Consider the following 20,103-nt stretch of genomic DNA (forward strand, 5'->3'; position numbering starts at 1 on the left):
AACCTACTCGATACCCTCATAAAGCTGCTTAGAACGATCGCGATACTTGAGTTGTGCTTAGAGTGATTGATACTGCGAAATAGTGTCTGTGTGCGTCTTGTTCTTGTTTGCCTGGTGTTTGCTCTAGGATTGTTGCTAGTTAGAGATTAATATAAACGAGAATGGTGTGACCCGTGATTGAGATTGTTGCAGCCTCTTGCTGTTACACTAATGCAAGAATCCGCCCAAACAACATCCCTCAGTAGCGTCCACCTCAAGGCACCTGCCACCTCGACAATCATTTCCTTGTCTCCCATTCTCTCATTTAATCGCCGTAATCATCAGGATAAAGGGCCTATTCTATTCCTTTGATCGCCCTCGCTATGCGAATGTTTACAGCATCTGTATCTTCACCCTTCAGCAGTAAATAATCCACTCCTCAACATGTCGGACCACGAGTACATCGACACTGATGACGAAGACGATCGATATCGCCTGATCGTGAACCCGTCAAAGCCTCGAAAGATTACGGAAAAGAAGCTCCGAGACCAGGCTGCTCTACAGGCGCACATAGAAAAGACACAGAGAGATGCCGCGAGGAGTGCCGTTCCTTTCAGCGATCCCAGTAAACAGTCCCTCGCCCAGCTCATGAACCAGTACGAGGGCCACAAGATCATCGCGTCGCCTCGAGAATACCAGATTGAACTGTTTGAGCGCGCTAAAGAGAGAAACCTCCTCGTGGTATTGCCTACAGGTATGTTTCCGTTACCCATCTGGAGTTTGCTGACAGCCCAGGTACCGGCAAAACACTCATCTCGGCCTTGCTGCTACGACATCACCTCGAACAAGAGTTGGAAGCTCGAGCCATCGGGAAGCCCAAGAAAGTCGCCTTTTTCCTTGTCGAAAAGGTCGCCCTCTGTGTTCAGCAACATGCAGTCCTCAGCTGCAACCTCGGAGCCCACCCAGTCACCAAGTTCGTGGGCCATATGAAAGGCATGACAAAGACTAAAGAATACTGGGATGAGAAGTTTGGCGAAAACATGGTGGTAGTCTGCACTGCCCAGATTCTCCTCGACTGCCTGACTTGCGGCTTCATCACCATGTCCCGAATAAACCTCCTCATCTTCGATGAAGCACACCACACGAAGAAGAAGCACCCGTACGCTCGTATCATGGACGGGTATTATTACAAACACGAAGGCGAAAAGCCTCGCATACTGGGAATGACTGCTTCACCGGTGGACGCGCGAACCAGGGACGTGAAAGACACGGCCTTGGAGCTTGAGAGGTCTCTTGACAGCCAGATTGCCACGATTTCAGATGAGGTGCTGATGGAAACCATGCATCGAAAGAAGCAAACCGAAGAAACTGTCAACTACAGCAGGCTTGAAGCTCCTGATGATACAAAGACGCACCTGTGGGACCAGATCTTTGCCTTGGTCTCTCGCAACGAACAGTTCAAGTTGTCGCTCGAATTCACAAAAGAGGCCTCGTCAGTCCTCGGCACTTGGTGCGCCGACCGTTATTGGGAGCTTGCAATGACCGATCTCGAGACTGAGCGGCTCGCAGCCAGAACTAGTCGGGAATTTATTGGAGACATTGCAGTAACGAGAGCAGATCAAGCAACAGAGGCCGTCCGGCGTGTCCAGGAAATTGTTCGGGCTCACAAGTTTGGTGCGGTCGACCCAAAGGCTGAGGGTCTCTCGGCCAAAGTCAAGAGTCTTCACGAGATCCTGGTGCACGCTTTCACAATGGACGGCACCAAGCGTTGCATTGTTTTTGTTGAGAAGAGATACACGGCCCGTTTACTGTCTGATCTCTATAGCCAACCTTTCATGAGGATCCCAGGAATGTCTGCTGCATACATGGTAAGTAGTAGCCTTTCCCATTTGACTTTGCTAACAATTACAGGTTGGCTGTCAATCCATCAATTCGAGCTTCGGCACCATGTCGTTTCGAGACCAAGTCCTGGCTCTCCACGAATTCAAGCGCGGCAACACCAACTGCCTTTTCACAACCCCGGTTGCAGAAGAGGGCATCGATGTGCCAGATTGCGACCTTGTGATTCGTTTCGATCTCTACAACTCCGTCATCCAATACCTGCAATCCAAAGGACGCGCCCGACAAGCACGTTCTCGATACATCACAATGATGGAGCAGGGTAATTTGACGCATATTCGAAGTGCGAAACAAGCATTGAGGGACTCACAAGCCCTGGAGAAGTTCTGCCTCTCTCTTTCAGCTGACCGAAAACTTCACGATGATTTGATAGAGGAGGACATGGAGATGATGGTTGAGCGCATGCAGCATCAAGTACACGAGATACCCTCGACAGGTGCACGCCTTACGTTTCCTGCCAGTCTCGAAATTCTGGCCAGATTTGCTTCTCACTTGTCAACTGATAGCTACGCCAAAGTTGAATATCAGGTACAAAAGGTTGGCGATCGATACCTGGCTGACGTGGTAATGCCATCCCAGTCTCCGGTCAATTTTGTCAAGGGTACGCAACAGCGTAGCAAATTGATGGCCAAGTGCTCTGCAGCATTCGAAGCCTGCAAGATCCTGATCAGAGACAAGCATGTTGACGGCAATCTTCAGCCGACATTCAAGAAAAAGGTCCACGCTATGCGAAACGCACGGCTCGCTGTGAGTTCAAACAAGAAGGCTGACTACGACATGCGATTACGGCCAGAGATTTGGGCTGAGCGAGGAGAGTGGGCTGAATGCTTTGCGACTGCAATCACCATCAAGGACGGGGGCGCCCTTAGTAAGGCTATGGCCGGAAGGTCGTTGATACTTCTGTCGCGCAAGCCAATGCCGAAACTGCCAGGTGTTCCTCTATTTTTCGGCAATGGACATTCTTCTATCGCCGAATTGACACCTATGCAGGAGGCTCTTCAACTCGACCCCAAAGAAGCGGACGGATTGACCAAGTTCACACATCGTGTATTCGCCGATGTGTTCAGCAAAGAATACGATACCACGTCCGACCAATACCCATACCTCCTCGCACCTTGCGCCGAAAATCCTCAGTCGGATACTCGATCGCATATTGACTGGGATGTTGTCAATATTGTGAGGGAGAACGAGGTACTGGAATGGGAGAATGCGCCAGAAGACTTCTTAGTTAACAAGCTTGTGACTGATCCATATGATGGAGGGCGTAAGCTTGTCATCAAAGGTATCGACAAAACGAAGAGGCCATCTGATCCCACACCCGAAGGAGTCCCCGAATCAAGAAGCAGAGCTTATAGGTTTGTGGAACCGACAATCATGCAATACAGCAACAGTCTATATCATAAATCTCGCCAAAAGGTGAAGTGGCGGGAAGATCAGCCTGTAGTCAAGGCGGAGTTGCTTTCGCTACGACGAAACCTTTTGGATGAGTTTGAGGTTGACGAGAAGGTCAACATGGAGTGTTTTATCATTCTGGAACCTCTCCACGTGTCTCCTGTAAGTTGGACCCCAGCCTCGAAGCTTTTCTAATTTTTGCAGCTGCCCATTGACGTGGTCTCTATGGCCATGGCATTTCCAGCAATCATTCACCGAATAGATTCCGTCCTGATTGTCTTGGATGCATGCAATCTTCTTGGCCTTGAGATCCCACCGGAACTCGCACTAGAGGCGATGACCAAAGACAGCGACAACTCTGGGGACCATGATGCAGAACAAGTTAATTTCCAAACTGGCATGGGCGACAACTATGAACGATTGGAGTTCCTCGGTGACTGCTTCTTGAAGATGGCAACCACGATCTCAATCTACACGCTCATGCCTCATGGAAATGAGTGCAAATACCACGTTGAGCGCATGCTTCTCATTTGCAACCAGAACCTCTTCAATCATGCGGTTGATCGCAAACTCCATGAGTTCATCCGATCCAAGGCATTCGACAGACGAACGTGGTACCCCGATCTTCCGCTCAAGAAAGGAAAGGCACCGAAAACTTCAATGAAGCATAACCTGGCTGACAAGACGATTGCGGATGTGTGCGAGGCTCTCATTGGAGCGGCATATCTCTCAAGCAAGGACAGCAACATGGATCTGGCTGTCAAAGCCGTGACGCGAATGACCAAGTCAAAGAACCACAGGATGAAGGCTTTCAAAGATTACTATAAAGCCTACAAGGTTCCAGAGTGGCAGGAAGGTAATGCATCCGCCTCTCAGCGCAGCCTTGTACACAAGGTGGCACAAGCGACAGGATACCGCTTCAAGTCTGCACAGCTTGTACAGAGCGCATTCAAACACCCTTCATGGCCGTATGAGTCTGTACCAGATTACCAACGCCTCGAATTTCTAGGTGATTCGCTCCTAGACATGGCCATTGTCGATTATCTATATCGAAACTTCCCCAGGGCAGACCCTCAGTGGCTGACGGAACACAAGATGGCCATGGTATCGAATCAGTTTCTCGGCTGTCTCTGCGTTAAGCTTGGTCTGCACCGACATCTACTTTCGAGTACGTCAAGCCTCCTTAGTCAGATTCGCGATTATGTCGTGGAACTTGAGGTTGCTGAAGAGAATGCCCGTAAAGAGGCAAAGGAAGATGGAACTCCCATGCGCCAGAACTTCTGGCTCAAAGTAGATTCGGCACCAAAAGTCTACGCCGATGTGGTTGAAGCTCTTGTTGGAGCCATGTTTGTCGATTCAAAGTACAAATTTTCGGTCGTCGAGAATTTCTTCACCAAGTTCATCCAGCCATACTTCCAAGACATGAAGCTCTATGATACCTTTGCGAACAAACACCCAGTCACGTTCCTCTCCAAGAAAATGCACCAGGAATTCGGTTGCACAAACTGGCGCATCAGCGCAGAAGCTGTACCATGCAGTGCTGACCAAGGCATGGCGGCGCTGAAAGATACAGAAATGTGCGCTGTGTTTATGGTGCATCAAAAGGTCATCGCGGATGACACATCTGAGAGTGGACGATACTCCAAGCAACGTGCTGCGGAGAAGGCGCTCAAGATACTTGGTTCGTTTGGTGAGGATGTTGAGGCGGCCAAGAGGTTTTTGGGGTGTGATTGTCAGCTTGGAGGGGGGGATGTTGAGGTTGACCATGGAACAGCTGTTTGAGCTGAAGTTGGCGGTAGGGTTGAGGACATTTGTTTATATATGAAGCGTTTTACAGCGTTAGAAGCATAGACAAAGATCATAGAGCAATTAAAAGCGTTGCCTTGATGATTCCTGGTCCTTCAAGTGTATGATTGAGACAGACATGACTGAGCTAGCTTCACCTTGACTCTAGAAACGATAGCATATCCCATATCCAAGAACTCTTAAACAACTAAATCTCTTCTGATTTCCTAATGTACCAATTCATTACTGCCTGCCTTTCCCGGCTACAATGCTAGAGAGCCCCCGTCTATCAGGCATAACATATCCATCCCTCGCCTCAACACTCCCCCAAAGCTGCGGCGAATAATACACAAACGGCAGCTCCTCAAATGCCAGAACCGAATTCCCCTTGATAAACTCCTCAAAACTCATCTCCTTCCGCCCAGCAAGCGCAATATGGGTCTGCTGCACCCAGAACATAGCCTGCGTCAAACCCGTCCATTTGGCAATCTCCAGCGCCGTCGACGACGCGAGCGAAGCATCACCGCGCTTTGTGCTCGTAGCGGTAGATTTATTCTTTTCTGTTAGACGGTTGAATAGGAAAGTCATGAGGCTTGCGTGGCTGGCGACGTTGAGTTCGGACTCGGGGATGAGTTTTGCTTCGTCGATGAGGATAGATGCTAGGAATTCTAGATCTTCGGATGGTGGGAGGTCTGTGTTTGCTGATCGGTGGTTTGTGGCGTTTATCATTTGTGAGACAGCGAGGTCTTTTCTTGCTTGTGAGGGTAGGTTGAAGATATTGGGGAGGGGTTTCTTGTCGGGATTGACGAACGTCATTCGAGCGGCGATGCTCTCCCAAACTGACTGAGAGTAGTACTCTTTCCACTCGTCGCCTTTGATGTCGAAGAGGGATTTGAACGCCTCGTAAGTGGTGAATTGACTTTCGGACGATTCAACCTCCAAAGAGCGGGTATAAGCGTGGGTGATCTGAATCCAGAAATACGCCTGTGTCTCTGAATACGGAGGAACCGAAGAATCCGAGGCTCTCAACCGCATCGTCGAAGACTGCAGTGCTTCAAGGGCCTGTTTGACAACCCCTCCCCGTCTAAGCTTCGACGAGAGAGTCTTTTGAACTACCGAGAACGCAAACCGGGGCAGTCGATCAACATCGTTTGTAACTTTCTCTTGCAAAGGTGTAGAAGTGACCTGCTTAATCGTAGGAAGAGGCTGTAAATCCGGAAGACTATAGTTATTCCTAGCTAGTTGCGAGAACAATAGGTCCTTGGAGTAGTATGTTCTCCAGAGGCCTGAGTTCATGAGATGAGGTGCTGAGAATACGATGTCAGCGTAGTCCTCTCGCGAGGGGAACTTGTCGAGTGAATGTGCTTGGTATTCTATTGCAGCGACTTGGATTTGGTGAAGCCAAAATATCGTCATTGTTCTAAAGAGTCAGTAACAAGAGATAGGGAGTGGATGGGTAACATACTTGTGCGCTGTGTTGCGGAACCTCTCAGGATTTCCCTCCCGCAGACGATCCAAATGCTTCATGAATTCATCAGCACACTCCAAGAGTCCCAAGCCTCTTCCAAAACAATCATGCATGACAAAGAAGCCCGCTCTGAGATGAGTGTAATGATCCCACGCCTCCAAACCCCCATCTAGAAACAAGTCCCAAAAGGTGTTTGCATCAGCACTCTCAGCATTGGCCGTTCTGATCTTATTGCGAAGCTCCTCTTCACTCGGGCCCTTCTCTCTCAGCTCAATCTCAGCTTTCGTATCCTTGGCTGCATTCTTCGGTTTTAGGGTCTTTCGTATCTCATCCATGACGTTATGCACCTCGCAGCCCCAAAGGGCACTTAGACCAGGAGTATCCAAGATCTTGATATCGAGCTTATCAGCGTATGGTTTAATCTCAGCTTCAAATTTTGCTTTTAGATCTTTTACGATCTTAGGTCGTTCTTCTTCTGAGAGGAGATCTTGTTTGTTGAAGATGATAAACATGTGTTTTGCCCCGTATTCAAGCATCATGTTCATCCCCATGCGGAGATACTCGAGTGAGAACTCAACGCGATCGGGGTCTGTGTCGGTGCAGCTTTGGATGAAGATTAGGAAGCGATCTTGGGTCATGTAGTGTCGTATAAGGGGACGGATAGCATCGCAGCCTAGACTGTTAGTAAATGATGGAGGCCAGAGAGGTTGCTTTACCTCCAACGTCCCAGAGGGTGACTTTCTCTCCATCGGGATGGTCGATAGTCTCGACGTTAAAGCCAATTGTTGGAAGGGCCTGTACAGCTTCCCCGAACTTGAGTCTGTATAGAAATGTTGTTTTGCCGGATGCGTCATTGCCTAGAATGAGGCCGACATGTTCACGGCCTCCGCCCAAGAGCCAACGTGCGATGCCTGGGAGGTTAGCATTGAAAGGATCACTGTTGATAAAAACTTACGCATGATGTTTATGATTGAATTGAATCAAAGATTGACCAGAAAGTGAATGGATTTGCTGTTTTATATCTTGTTAAAGTCGCTGCCTTGGAGTGGGGAGCTGAGATTAGACGTGGCTTCAAGAATCTGCCTTGTTCTTCAGCTTCTCAAAATAACTACGCTAAATTACTCCAGCCCCTCAGCTCCTAGCTTAACAACGATATATTGTTTTACAGGTGAAAAGATCGAACTGTACTATTCAATCTCACCCAAATCTAATCCAGCCTCTTGGGTATCAATCCTAGTCCATAGACCCCGCAAGCGCAACAGCACTAAACCTCAAATCACCACCCTCCCTCTCCAAAAACTTCAGCGCACCCAGCGCCAAGCCCTTTGGACTCAACACATCCTCGTTGTCTTCTAGGTCGCCGCGTCGAATAGGTCCTTTTCTTCGTCCGTCGAGTTCCCACAGTCCACCGTCTGTGCCCTTGGCGAAGCATACGTAGTGTAGCTCCACGTCGTCTTCTGCTGCGGGCGCGGGCGTGTCGCCTTGTGAAGCGGCTTCTTTATGCGCTGTTGCGAGATCAGGTGTGGTTTCGAGGACTTTTGCGCGGCCGTGGGGATCAAGAGGGATACTCTTCTTGATCAACACATCGAGCGTCGAATCCTCCTCTACCACGCATTAGCCTCATTCTTACCCTCTAACAAATAAACGCACCGATGAAACTTCTAGCATTTCCATTGCAAACAGCATGCAGCAGCCCCATCAGTCCACAGGCATTCCTAATTGTCTGCGGCCACCAGAGCACTGGCTCGGCATCCCCCTTGCCCTTGTACTCATCGGCCAGACTATCCTCAGCCATGCGGTGACTCTCGTACACGGCGCTAACGGGGAACACGAGCAGCAGGGCGAGCGCGGGTCGGGGTATGAAGGCGAGCAGGTCTGGGTCGGTGAGGGAGTAGACGTCGTGCATTGCGAGGGCGTTTGAGACGCCGAGTTTGTGGATGAGGGTTGTCATGAGCTCGGGGTTGGCTTCGAGGGGGATGAAGGCCGGGCGGGAGTCGGAGGGGTTGGGGTCTGTTGTTGAAGACATTTTGGCGGTTGTTGGTGTGGGATGGGAGGTTGTGATGGTGTTGAGATGGGTTGGTGATTGTTAAGCTGCTGATGATGGAGGGAAGAAATGCCCCACGTCGAGTTGGCGGGGTGGTTTTGCTGATGACGTCGCCTGAACGCCTTCTAGCCCTGCAGCCTGTATCCTCGGCATACAAACATTTCTGGGTACAGCTGCAACAACATTGCGCTATCGTTTGAGTTATGCATAAACCACCCATACAAACAGTTTCAGAATTACCAAGAGAAGCAATTCCTATAGAACCCTTTCAGCTATAATCTCAGGCATTATAGAACGTCATCGATGAGCACGCTCCGTTTGTTGCCAAGATGTAGGGTAACCGTCACCAAGCCAGGAGTTTTATCTCACTCATTTTAATGGCATTTTAGTCCCTCCAATCCTATCAAAGACACAGACAATCACCAGCCTTGAGTGCAGATCTCATTGTCCTAATATTTTCCTAGTCTCTTGATCAGCGCTGCCATATTTAGTCTCTGCTAGTTTGATTGTGTCACCTCAACGCGAGAAACAGATCCGAAACGATCTATAGTGACATGGGTCTGCAAGTAAAAAGCAAAGTGATATGTAACCCTCCTGCTATAGCAATCCAGGCATATAGAAACATGATTGAAACGATATGAACATCGTGACACGATCACATTAACTAGTGACTTGTATGACATCTTTTGAGCTCGTTGATAAAGGGTTTGTCCCGTGTGCACAGATAAATGATCACAGATTGGCCCCAACGCGCGGAACCGGGCTCGCACTAAAGTTACTAACAAAGTCCATGATTGAGATCTTCTTGTACAATGTGACCCTCACCACGAATAATCCGTCAATTTCTCCGTCCGTATCCGTACGACGAGGAGACACCACAGAGCTACAGCGACGAGAACACAAAGGTGGACACTTAATACGGACAGGTAGTATCTGCCACAAACAAAAACACAACGCATATACACAGGGAACACGGCAATTTAATAGACGAGCATCATCAAACTCAAAAACCAGCAGCGGCCCGTCCCCCGTGTCCGTAGAATGTAACCGTGGGACTCTCAACTGCAACGTGGACAAGGCTATTGTGATAATCGACCCAATGACTCGGATGCCGACATTCTGTCTCGGACAATGCGATACCACAGCGTAATTAATTATTCGCGTTGGGATCAGTGAGTTCGCCTATCCTCCCATCTCCTTTTGGTCGCTTACAGCCATGACTCGATTGGTGCTCGCGTTTACTTCAGGCTGTGTATCAGGTAAGCACACAGCTTCTCGTTTGAGCATCGTTCTCTTGGGTCTATCACTTCTTGATTCGGAGGCCGTTTTGATGGCGTCAGTCGGTTAAGCCCCAGATGGCAGTTGACCAAGCCCTCTAAAGCGTTCATCATGTTTGCATCTCATTTGTTGGTGATATTTTCCGTGACACTTTTGAAGCCCCTGAGTGGGAAGAATAGTGGTCCCTGCATCCGTCCATATCGGTCCAGGCTGGTCCAGGGATACAGAGTTCGGCTCAGGTTCAGGGGTGATGCAAGTCAGACGCCCCCCTGACCTGACCTGAATTGACCTGAGTGTGGTTGATCCTGGGGGATAATCGGCCACTCTCCCGCTGCAGATCTACTCTGCAAAGAAGTGAGGATGTCTCAGCTTTGTATGTGGAATGTCTGAGTTGGTGGAGAGGCATTTCCACGTCAAGGTATTCTCTTCATTCATGACCAAGACACAGCATCCCTCATCCTCCTCCCCTCACTCTTTGACTCTTCAACGCTCTCAGATCCATCGTGGCCTGTCACTCTCCGCTAGCACCCTCCACCTCCAAACATGGTTGCATGGATCCCTTCCTCTCGTTCGTTGGCGTCATCACCCCCTGTCCCGCGTCTTGTCTGTTTTAGACTAGACTAGACTAGACTAGCCCATGCATGATATGTATGTACCTTTTCCTTCCAAAGAAGCTTCTCAAACCAAACCAAACCAAACCAAACCAAACAGCGAGGAATAAAACAAATAGACCAGACCTTCCCACCACATCCTCCTAAACTCTAAAGCCACACGACACAAGAACAAAAAAAAAAAAAACAGGTTCCAATTCACGGGGCTTGCATTAGTCTCACGTTTTCGCCTGGGCCGTTTTGATTGATACGGTACCTGCTGTACTGTACTTATAAGCGCCTGGTTTTCCTTTTCATTTGGCGCCCCGATTGCGCGTACCCTTTTTCATTTCTGATCGGAATGCGAACATCTCATCTTTAAAAAGCGCTGAGGTGTCCCCTTTCACTCAGGGTCTCTCAAATCATTGCGATTATCTTTGATGCCGACCTGCCACATGGCAGGGTAAGGCGATTTCATCATGGGCTTCTTTAGCAATATCTTTGCGCGGAAGAATAGCAACAGGGCTTCGCTCAAGGGTCAAGCGTACAATTCGACTGTGGCTTCAATCCCACCAATTCAAGGTAACCTCCGTCGCAGACATGTTATACGAGTCCCTCTAACAGCACCAGGAACATACCCAGTCGCTGGAAATGGACCAAATGTATTGGATCAGCTGCAACGAGCAGCCAGAAAACGCAGCCAAGCCCAATTATCAACGCTATCACAAGATCCAGCCGCGCCACCTCCCATGGTCCCCCGATTCAGAGGCCCATCTCCCTCCCGCCCAACAACAGCTCCAAACCAAGCCAACAGTCTCTCATCCCGCCCACTCTCCCTCTCGCGAAGCATACGAAGCTCCAATTCAGCGTGGAGTGTTCCAGAGCGACCAACACGAGGTCGCGAACGACCACCGCCCGTACCATCAATCCCAACACACCATCGGCGCGAGAGCTCAGCAGATTCAGCACATGATAAGCGGAATTCGTTTATAGACATTCTCGATGCGCAGGGGGAATTCAGGCCTTCCAACTTTAGATCGCGGGTGGCCGCTTCGGGGGCGAGGGAGTATGGAGAGGACGTTGCGGAGAGGAATATTGGCGAGAATGGCGTGAACCTTAATAGTGCTGCTGCTCAAGCCTTCTATCGACTTTCTGGGGGGAGGGAGTTGAAGTCGTTCGAGTATGAAGAAGAAGAGGATGATGCTGCGCCTGCGCCGGGTGTTCCGCATGGTGATTTGGGGACGATACGGGAGGCTTGGTCAAGACCGTCGAGTTCATCAGCTTGGAGGTCATTCTCTGGCTCAATTGGTAATGATCTGCTAAGATCAAGCAAGTTAAGTCGCCGAGAGTCACAATCGAACCTCAACCCAGGAACGTTATCGATGCGGGATCGGAGAAGGTCCTTCAACGCTTTTGCTTCTCCATCAGAACCCGAACCTCAACCTCGCAAACCAAGGCCCATGAGTCTCCATCCTTCACTATCCGGTGGCTTAACATACGAGACTTCATCTTCACCACCGCCAGTTCAAAGATCTAGACCAAAGACGAGCGAAGGTCGAAGCCGAGGAAGGAGTTTCACTCGTGTCGAGATTGATACAGTGGATGAGGCGTTTGATGAAGCCGCGCCGTGTCCGATTATCCCAGCACAATTCAGACCAGACAAGCGAGCAAGTGTATATCTTGAACCAAACTACCGATATGACCGGAACGATGTCCATCATCCTCGTCCAGAGTCATATCACGGAGGATCAACGCTCTCATCTTATCCCCGAAGCGAACTGTCACAACCTTCTCGTCCATCGAGCTCTTCATCGATTGACAAACCGTTTCCTCGATCTCGCACCATGGCCAGCGTTGCTCTGCGAAGCCAACGTCTGGATGATATAAACGAACACATTCCTGTGCGGACATCTTCTCTTAATGTCAACTCACAGGCAAGCATCACTCCTACAACACAGTCATCCGGTTTCTCAAGCATCCAGTACCCTATTGGTCATCATACGCCAAGCACATCTATTGATGCATCTCTACCACCATCGATCAAGATGCGTCCTGAGCATGAGCACTCTCAGCATAACTCACCTGGGGATGACTATTCCGCCGAGACACTTGTTCCGTCAAGGATGGACATCGAGCAACATCTCGGCCATCCCATAACCGCCGACCACGACATGGATCTATACCTCTCCGATGCAAGCGAAGACTCCATAGACTCCTTCGTCGCATGGAAAGAGAAGCGTCGCGACGGCGAAGGACTCCTTATGAAGGACAACTATGGCATGTCAGGCGACGGTCTCCCAGGCATATACGAACCCCTCCCCATCCTCAAAGCTCCCACCTCACCACCCCCAATCCCCATAATCCCCTCTGCACCAGTCTCCAAACGTCCCAAAACACCAAAAAGCCCAAAGAGCCCCCAACGACCTCGCACACGAAGCAACAAATCCACACCACGCCGCACCCGTCAATCCCGCAGTCGCACAACAACACCCCGTCGAACACGCCAAGTCTCTACCTCTGAAGACCCAGACTCCGATTCATTCTGGGAGAGCGATGCTCCCGTTGCACCGGGTTTTGTGTCCCTCGCAGATTTGGGTATTGATCTTCATGAGATAGGGTGGGATCAGTATGGTCTTACGGAGGCGGATGATGCAAAGGTCGATATACAGACTGCTATTAAACTGCGCAAGGCGATGGAGATGAGGAAGAAGCAGCAGCAGCAGCAGAGGGTTGATGATGAGGGATGTGCGGCGGATGTAGAGGATTAATGAAGATATGAAGCATGGAGTTTGGATAGGGATAACTACGATATGATGGATTTCTTTTGTAATGATGATTTGGGCGTTGGTATATGGGCATTATTGGGCATGGATGGATGTCGGGTTATAGCATAACGATGGATACCAATACGCATATGTTTCTTTGTTCAATTACTTTCAAGCTTCAGTGTGATGTCTCGACTGATAAGACAATGGAAATCTCTCTTATCAAGTCAATTGACGGAACCGATCATAAACAAAGAGAATCACTCTTCTGTAATCACCCGAATTACAATAAAGGTCTGCACTCATCTCGTCCCGTCCCGGTTTGCGTGTCCAAAAAAGGAAAATTTCCCAAAAAGGCAAGTTTTTGTTCCAACGGCGAACAATCGTTGCAAAAAGATCATGATGTGTTATGGCGATACGCAAAAGTAATAAATCGTGATGCCCCGTACTGGAATCGAACCAGTGATCTTCGCATTACGAGTGCGACGCCTTACCACTTGGCCAAGAGGGCTAGATGAGCTATTAAACGCTAGGGTGTTTCTTAGTACTATGTACGTCTACAGAGCTGACCGTGTCGGCTGGGATGATTGACTCAGCGCTGTAAAACAGTCTCGTTCATTGCTATCGAAACTTTACTGATGATTAGTTCTAAGAAGTCGGTTTCGGATGCTTAGATTATTGTTCTTCTGGCACGGTCGGTAGAGCATCGGGGCGGTCTTGGAGACTTGGTCTCGACTCGTCGCGTCAGTCGTCAGAGTTTCAAGCGATCCGTCGGTGATGGCGCAGCGTAAAAAGTAGATCTAAGAACTGCCAGTTAGCGTCAACCAGGCACTTACAAATTCGTAGCATAGAATGTACGGGTTCCGTATTGCATTCCGGCGGTCACGGCCGAAGTGTCCCCACAAATCCGGCGATCGGGGCTCCGTCTAGGACGGGGTGCCATTTCTGGCCGGTTTCAACTAACTGCACTGCCGCTGATTATCAGTGAGATTCTGCATGATAATACTTCTTTAAACAGATGATATGACGCAAAACCCGGTGTTTAGGTTACAGTCTCAGCAACTCATGGGTGCATCATGATGATATCATGCTACAACGTGACAGTTTAAGAGACCACTGGAGGCCATGCTGCGCAAGCTTGAGATATCAGAAAAAACAATCTTATCAGAGACTTGAATAGAATAATCGCCGTCACAGCTACTATAATGTCGCATGCAAACTTGTTCAGAGCCGCCCGCCCAGTATGGCGAGCTTCAGCTGCAATCCCCAAGGCCGCTATCAGGCCATTCTCAGTGTCTCCTCGACTTGAGACTCCTCCTATTCTATTGGAAGATAAAGACAAAGGCTTTGGCTTTATTCGTCACAACAGCCGTCCCCCAAAGCCGAGGTCTGTTGGAGTTACTGAGATTCGGGGACCATATTATTCGGTGATGGGGAAGCGGTATCTACAGGATGTGCTTGAGACGTGAGTTTACCTGCTCATATAAGATATCGGAGTGCTGACAGACTTAGGATGGGTCATCATGTCGATGGTCTCAAGTTTGCTGGTGGATCATTTTCCCTGTTCCCAGAGGACAAGCTCAAAGAGCTCATCAATCTCGCCCACGAGTACAACGTCTACGTCTCTACTGTACGTCTCATTGCAATCCTCAGGTCTCAAGCCTTACTGACCATAATATCAGGGCGGATGGATGGAACACGTCCTTCTTCAATCTGACCCTGTCTGGGCCGTAGACCAATATCTCAAAAAGTGCAAACAACTTGGCTTCGACGTGATCGAAATCTCATCAGGCTTCCTCTCCATCCCCCAAGACGACTGGCTCCGCATCGTCGACAAAGTCCACTCCGTCGGTTTAATCGCCAAACCTGAATGTGGTATTCAATTCGGCGCTGGCGGCGACACAGAAGCTTCTGAGCTCTCATCACTCGGAACATCTGATCCCTCCAAGATAATCCACATGGGGAAGCGCTTTATCGACGCTGGAGTAGAGCGCATCATGATTGAGAGCGAGGGCATCACAGAGAATGTCAAGAGTTGGAGGACGGATGTTATTCAGCAGATTTTACGGGAGTTGCCTCAAGAGAAAGTCATGTTTGAGGCGGCGGATCCAAAGGTGTTCAATTGGTATGTCAGAGAGTTTGGGACTGATGTTAATTTGTTTGTGGACCATTCGCAGATTGTGCAGCTGTCGTGTTTGAGGGAGGGAATTTGGGGACAATCCGATACGTTTGGATCAGTTGTTAATTACAGGCCGTAAGATTGTTTGGCTTGGAAGGTTTGTTGAGGTTGGACAAGCAATTGGCCCGCCGTCTAAATCGTGATGCCATCATGATGCACTGAGTGACCCCGCGATGGGGCTGGACAATCTCGATGGAAGCACTGCACACTGACATCATTGCTCAGGGACATAAATAGCATGCCATGATTGTTCCAATTTCTTCATTCATCCATAATCTGAGATTTCTATACAGAATAATTGCTTCAATTGACTGAATACTCTTACACAATGTCTCAAGCTGGAAAAGATGGTTCATTCGACCCTGTTCCAGAGGCTCAGGCACAGAAGCTTCCAGGGTACGCACGCGATCAATTGATCTGTCTCGGATTCACTTCTAACATCGGACCACAGAACTGAGAAAGACATGAACCCGACTAGCGAGTCCACCAAACTTGAAGGAAAGAATGAGTTCCACGAGTACAGAGCCGCCAACAAGCTCGAGGGTGCCAAAGCTCTCATCACAGGCGGAGAGTAAGCAGACATTTCGTTCCTCACACAAAATCCCATCACTGATCCCTATAGTTCCGGCATTGGCCGCTCAGTAGCAGTCCTCTTCGCCCGCGAAGGCGCAGACGTAACAATCGTCTACCTCCCAGAAGAACAAGAAGACGCCGAGGAGACCAAGCGCATGGTCGAGAAAGAAGGCCACAAATGTCTTCTATTCCCCGGAAACCTCATGGACAACGAGACCTGCAAGAAAGCAGTCCAGAAACACGTTGATGAGTATGGCAAGATCGATGTCCTGGTGAACAATGCCGGGAAGCAGTTTATGTGCGAAGACTTCAAAGATATTGATCTGGATGATGTCGAGAGTGTTTTCCGAAGCAATATTCTCCAGATCTTTGCTATGACGAAGTATGCGCTTCATCATATGGAAAAGGGTGGCTCGTAAGTCTTCACCTCATTGTGTGAACCTGGCTAACAGAGTAGCATCATCAACTCGACCTCCACCGTTGCGTTCAGAGGAACAGCGCACATGGTAGACTACGCATCCACAAAAGGAGCCATCACGTCTTTCACTCAATCGCTGTCTAAGCAGCTCGTCAAGAAGGGCATCAGAGTCAACGCCGTGGCTCCAGGACCTGTGCATACTCCTCTGCAGCCTGCTTCTCGACCGGCTGAGCAGATGGAAGGATTTGGCAAGAATTCTCAGCTGGGAAGAGTTGGACAGCCGAGTGAGATTGCGCCGAGTTATGTATTCTTGGCTTCGAAGGATGCAACGTTGTTCCATGGACAGGTCCTTCACGCTTACCCACTTGGTGACTAGAGGTTGTAGGGTGTATAGCTGAGTAGTTGAACCAATTAAATAATATGCATGTTTCGGAATGTGATTGAGACTGTTAGTGCATAGCAGAGTGAGTGGAAGGTCAAGGTGTTGTGTGCCATCTTCCAGGAAGCTTCAGCCGCAACGCATATACACGCCTCTATCATCATCGATCTGCCGAGCTGAAAGTGCGGTGAACTGAACACCATTCCAACGTACAGGTGTGTTATTGCTGACCATACTCCAAATTCGCAACAATCACAGAATCTCATAAAAGCTCTAGACGCACAGTATCTGCACGTTTCAACAGGATAGGCATCCCCTCAACTCTCAGCCTCAGCAGTCTAATGCACCTCAGACGAAGCATCATCATCACTAACCCCAGCATAAGACATGATAGCCGTATTAGTCGTTAGTCGCCAATAGTCTCAATCCAGTCAGCCACATTTGGACAGCATCCAATTATTCTGAGAGCTGGAGGGCCTTTGGTTCGTATTGATGCCGCTAGGAACGGCTACGGCCCGTGAGATCTGGTGTTCTAGGCTTGAATCGAACGCATCGATAATTTCGTCGGTAAGAAAACGCAGTCATCTGCGGGGAAGTTCACCGGTGTGTGATGAAAGTCTTAGATGAAGCGGGGTTCACTAAAAGAGTCGGTTCATCGTTTGTTATCACATTGCTTGTCTCAGCTAGCCACTATGTTGGTGTTGTGATGGAGCTTTCCGGATGGGAACCTCCATGGCCAGACTAGCTAGCAATAGGCTCTGCATAAATAGAGCACAAGTCCCCGGCAAACAGGTCTGTCCTTGTCAAAGGAAACAGCCCATTATCTGTGACTGCTAGTTTGTCTTCATCATGTCTCTCCCAGCTGAAGAACATCACCTCCATACCCGTGCCTTCAAGCACATGTGGGCACGACACGTCGCCCAGAAAGGCTTCGAAGACGACGTCCAAGCCGCCACCAAGCGCGTGATCCAAGCTCAACAAGAGCATCCCGAGCTTTTCCCAAAGAAAGTTCATGAAGACGAAGGTGTCAGTAAGATTCTTGACAAGACCCAGAAGCTCACTGGTGTTGGCTTCGTCCCCAGAAAGTCCAACCATCTTGAGATTGGTATCATCGGCGCCGGTGTCGCTGGACTTTTCACTGCCATGGTATTTGACTGGCTGAACGAGCAGTGCGAAAAGGAGGGATTGAAGATTGAGTACGACATTATAGAGGCTGCGAAGATGAACAGGCTGGGAGGAAGGTTGTATACGCATCGATTTTCGCATGGCGAGCATGATTACTATGATGTTGGAGCTATGCGATTCCCCAACAACACCATCATGAAGAGGTACGTCTCCCAAGGATCGTTGTCATTGCGATCGCTCACATGCTGCAGAACTTTCCAGCTGTTCAATTACATAGGCCTCAAGCCAGGAAAAGGCGGATTAATCCCATACTACATCGGAGATGAGGACAATGTCTGCCCAACATACTTCAATGACGTTTCCGGCGTCGGGAACGTCTGGACGGCTGAAGCGAATGACCCATTCAAGATCAACGAGGGTCTTCCTGATAAAGCCAAGATCCCCGTTCAGTGCGTCTCCTTCCTTCATTCCAGACAGGTCACTAACAATAACATAGCCTACTCCAAGTGAACCCTTCAGACCTAGTCAGTGAGGCTTTGGAAGACTTCATCAAGGTGGCTGCAGAGAAGTTCAAGAAGGCTGTTGAAGAGAATGATGAAAAGGGACCGGAGACAACCAAGCTTTGGGCCCTTCTCATGGAGGCTGATAAGCTTAGCACTCGCCAGTTCCTCTCTTCGTGAGTATCCCAGTGTGCCAGTGGACATTTGTAGCAGACTGACGTCGTGGTAGAGGAGATGGCGACAGGAAGAAGAGGGAGGGCAAACCCAAGGATAATTCTGGTCCCATTCCCGAGGGGCCGGGGTACAACTATAACACCATTGAATGGCTCGAGTCTGCTACATAGTGAGTAGAATGCATGGTTCCCTGGCATCTTTACTGACACTTCTCAGTGGAACTGGCTGGTATGACCAATCCCTCACGGAATGTGTTCTTGAAGAACTCGACTTCGCAACCCACAAATCAATCGACGGCCAGCCCACTAATTACTGGTGGTGTATCGATGGAGGTGCCCAGACCATCGCGCATCGTATGGCGAAAATGATCAAACAGCCTGTCCAGTACAACAGCCAAGTTGTCGCCATAGATGCGCAAGTCGAAGAGCGCAAGAAACGCAAACCCGAGGACTTCACGTCGATGAAACTCCGCATCAACAAGAACCAGGTTGTCAAGGAAAAGGAGTACTTTGCCGTGTTCAATAGTACGACGCTCGGTGCTCTTCAGAGAATGGATCTCAAGGACGCGGGTCTTCTCTGGGGCACCAAGCAGGCCATTCGGGCTTTGGGATATGGTGCTTCGTGCAAGGTTGGTATCAAGTTTGAGACTGCGTGGTGGCAGAAGCCTCCATTCAACATCAAGAAAGGTGGGATTGCGCACACTGATCTTCCTCTTCGGGTTTGCGTGTATCCGTCCTACAACATTGAGTCCAACGAAGGCCAGGATTGGGATCCCAACAAGCCTGCTGTTCTTCTCTGCTCTTATACCTGGGGCCAGGATGCGCAGCGCATCGGATCTCTGATCTCACCCCAGACGCCTAAGAATGAAGAGCAACTCCTCTCTGTGCTTCTTCATGATCTTGCGCTGTTGCACTCGAAGCAGAGCGACTACACGTATGATCAGCTTCTCGCTCTCCTCAAGGATCAATACCAGGACCATCATGCGTACGACTGGTACAGAGACGAGAATATGTCTGGTGCTTTCGCATACTTTGGACCAAGTCAATTCTCCAACATGTGGTCAGAGATCATCAAGCCCAACGCCTACGGCCAGTTGTATCTCATCGGCGAAGCATCCTCGTCCCATCACGCATGGATTGTCGGCGCCCTCGAGAGTGTCATCCGCGCAGTATATCTTATGTTCGAAGGCCTTCAAAAGCAAGACCCCGACAACGCAGCCTATAAAAAAGCAATTGAGCTCTTGAGTAAGAAACCCGACACTCCCAAAGAAGGCGGCGATGTCTTTGGAGGATTCCCAGGCGATAAGCCCCAAGAGCCGCAGAAGCTACCGTCTGGCCTTCCGTTCCACCCGTTGCCGGAGGAGTTGCCCAAGAGACAGCTGGATGCTGATCGGGATGCGAAGTTGGTGAGGGATCCATTGGAGGATGTCAAGTTTGGTGATGAGGTTTCACTTCTTTTTTCGAGTGCTATGATCACGTTGAGCTTGATTGAGAGTTTCTTTGAGTTGCAGGTTGATGAGACCAAGGACAAGCCCCAGTGAGCACGTAGCATTGAG

The 20,103-nt window shown here is 49.5% G+C and overlaps 7 protein-coding genes and 1 non-coding gene across 8 annotated transcripts; 5 read left to right on the forward strand and 3 right to left on the reverse strand.

Moving 5' to 3' along the window:
- Positions 1-423: 423 nt before the first annotated feature.
- Positions 424-5,052, forward strand: FPRO_10436 (uncharacterized protein; the record flags this gene model as incomplete). The annotated part of the gene is made up of 4 exons (XM_031231401.1): positions 424-733; positions 775-1,847; positions 1,891-3,432; positions 3,475-5,052. 4 exons carry the CDS (start codon positions 424-426, stop codon positions 5,050-5,052), a joined length of 4,503 nt encoding a protein of 1,500 aa, XP_031081441.1.
- A 246-nt stretch (positions 5,053-5,298) lies between these two features.
- FPRO_10437 (putative ubiquitin thiolesterase L3) lies at positions 5,299-7,482 on the reverse strand (the record flags this gene model as incomplete). The annotated part of the gene is made up of 4 exons (XM_031231402.1): positions 5,299-6,475; positions 6,521-7,196; positions 7,240-7,434; positions 7,479-7,482. The coding sequence occupies 4 exons, from the start codon at positions 7,480-7,482 to the stop codon at positions 5,299-5,301; spliced, it is 2,052 nt and encodes a 683-aa protein (XP_031081442.1).
- Positions 7,483-7,756: 274 nt separating this feature from the next.
- FPRO_10438 (putative ubiquitin thiolesterase L3) lies at positions 7,757-8,549 on the reverse strand (the record flags this gene model as incomplete). Its single annotated transcript, XM_031231403.1, has 2 exons — positions 7,757-8,127; positions 8,174-8,549. The coding sequence occupies 2 exons, from the start codon at positions 8,547-8,549 to the stop codon at positions 7,757-7,759; spliced, it is 747 nt and encodes a 248-aa protein (XP_031081443.1).
- A 2,365-nt stretch (positions 8,550-10,914) lies between these two features.
- On the forward strand, positions 10,915-13,203 carry FPRO_10439 (uncharacterized protein; the record flags this gene model as incomplete). Its single annotated transcript, XM_031231404.1, has 1 exon — positions 10,915-13,203. The coding sequence occupies one exon, from the start codon at positions 10,915-10,917 to the stop codon at positions 13,201-13,203; it is 2,289 nt and encodes a 762-aa protein (XP_031081444.1).
- Positions 13,204-13,639: 436 nt separating this feature from the next.
- tRNA lies at positions 13,640-13,711 on the reverse strand. The gene has a single exon. It is a non-coding gene; the product is annotated as a tRNA-Thr (tRNA).
- A 694-nt stretch (positions 13,712-14,405) lies between these two features.
- FPRO_10440 (putative sulfonate biosynthesis enzyme) lies at positions 14,406-15,458 on the forward strand (the record flags this gene model as incomplete). The annotated part of the gene is made up of 3 exons (XM_031231405.1): positions 14,406-14,665; positions 14,713-14,830; positions 14,883-15,458. 3 exons carry the CDS (start codon positions 14,406-14,408, stop codon positions 15,456-15,458), a joined length of 954 nt encoding a protein of 317 aa, XP_031081445.1.
- A 249-nt stretch (positions 15,459-15,707) lies between these two features.
- FPRO_10441 (uncharacterized protein) lies at positions 15,708-16,746 on the forward strand (the record flags this gene model as incomplete). The annotated part of the gene is made up of 4 exons (XM_031231407.1): positions 15,708-15,775; positions 15,831-15,950; positions 16,002-16,367; positions 16,410-16,746. 4 exons carry the CDS (start codon positions 15,708-15,710, stop codon positions 16,744-16,746), a joined length of 891 nt encoding a protein of 296 aa, XP_031081446.1.
- Positions 16,747-17,598: 852 nt separating this feature from the next.
- On the forward strand, positions 17,599-20,088 carry FPRO_10442 (uncharacterized protein; the record flags this gene model as incomplete). Its single annotated transcript, XM_031231408.1, has 4 exons — positions 17,599-18,323; positions 18,371-18,550; positions 18,604-18,717; positions 18,765-20,088. 4 exons carry the CDS (start codon positions 17,599-17,601, stop codon positions 20,086-20,088), a joined length of 2,343 nt encoding a protein of 780 aa, XP_031081447.1.
- Positions 20,089-20,103: the final 15 nt, after the last annotated feature.

This window comes from Fusarium proliferatum (genome assembly GCF_900067095.1).
Source record: "Fusarium proliferatum ET1 genome assembly, contig: FPRO_scaffold005, whole genome shotgun sequence".
NCBI classification, from domain to species: Eukaryota; Fungi; Ascomycota; class Sordariomycetes; order Hypocreales; family Nectriaceae; genus Fusarium; species Fusarium proliferatum.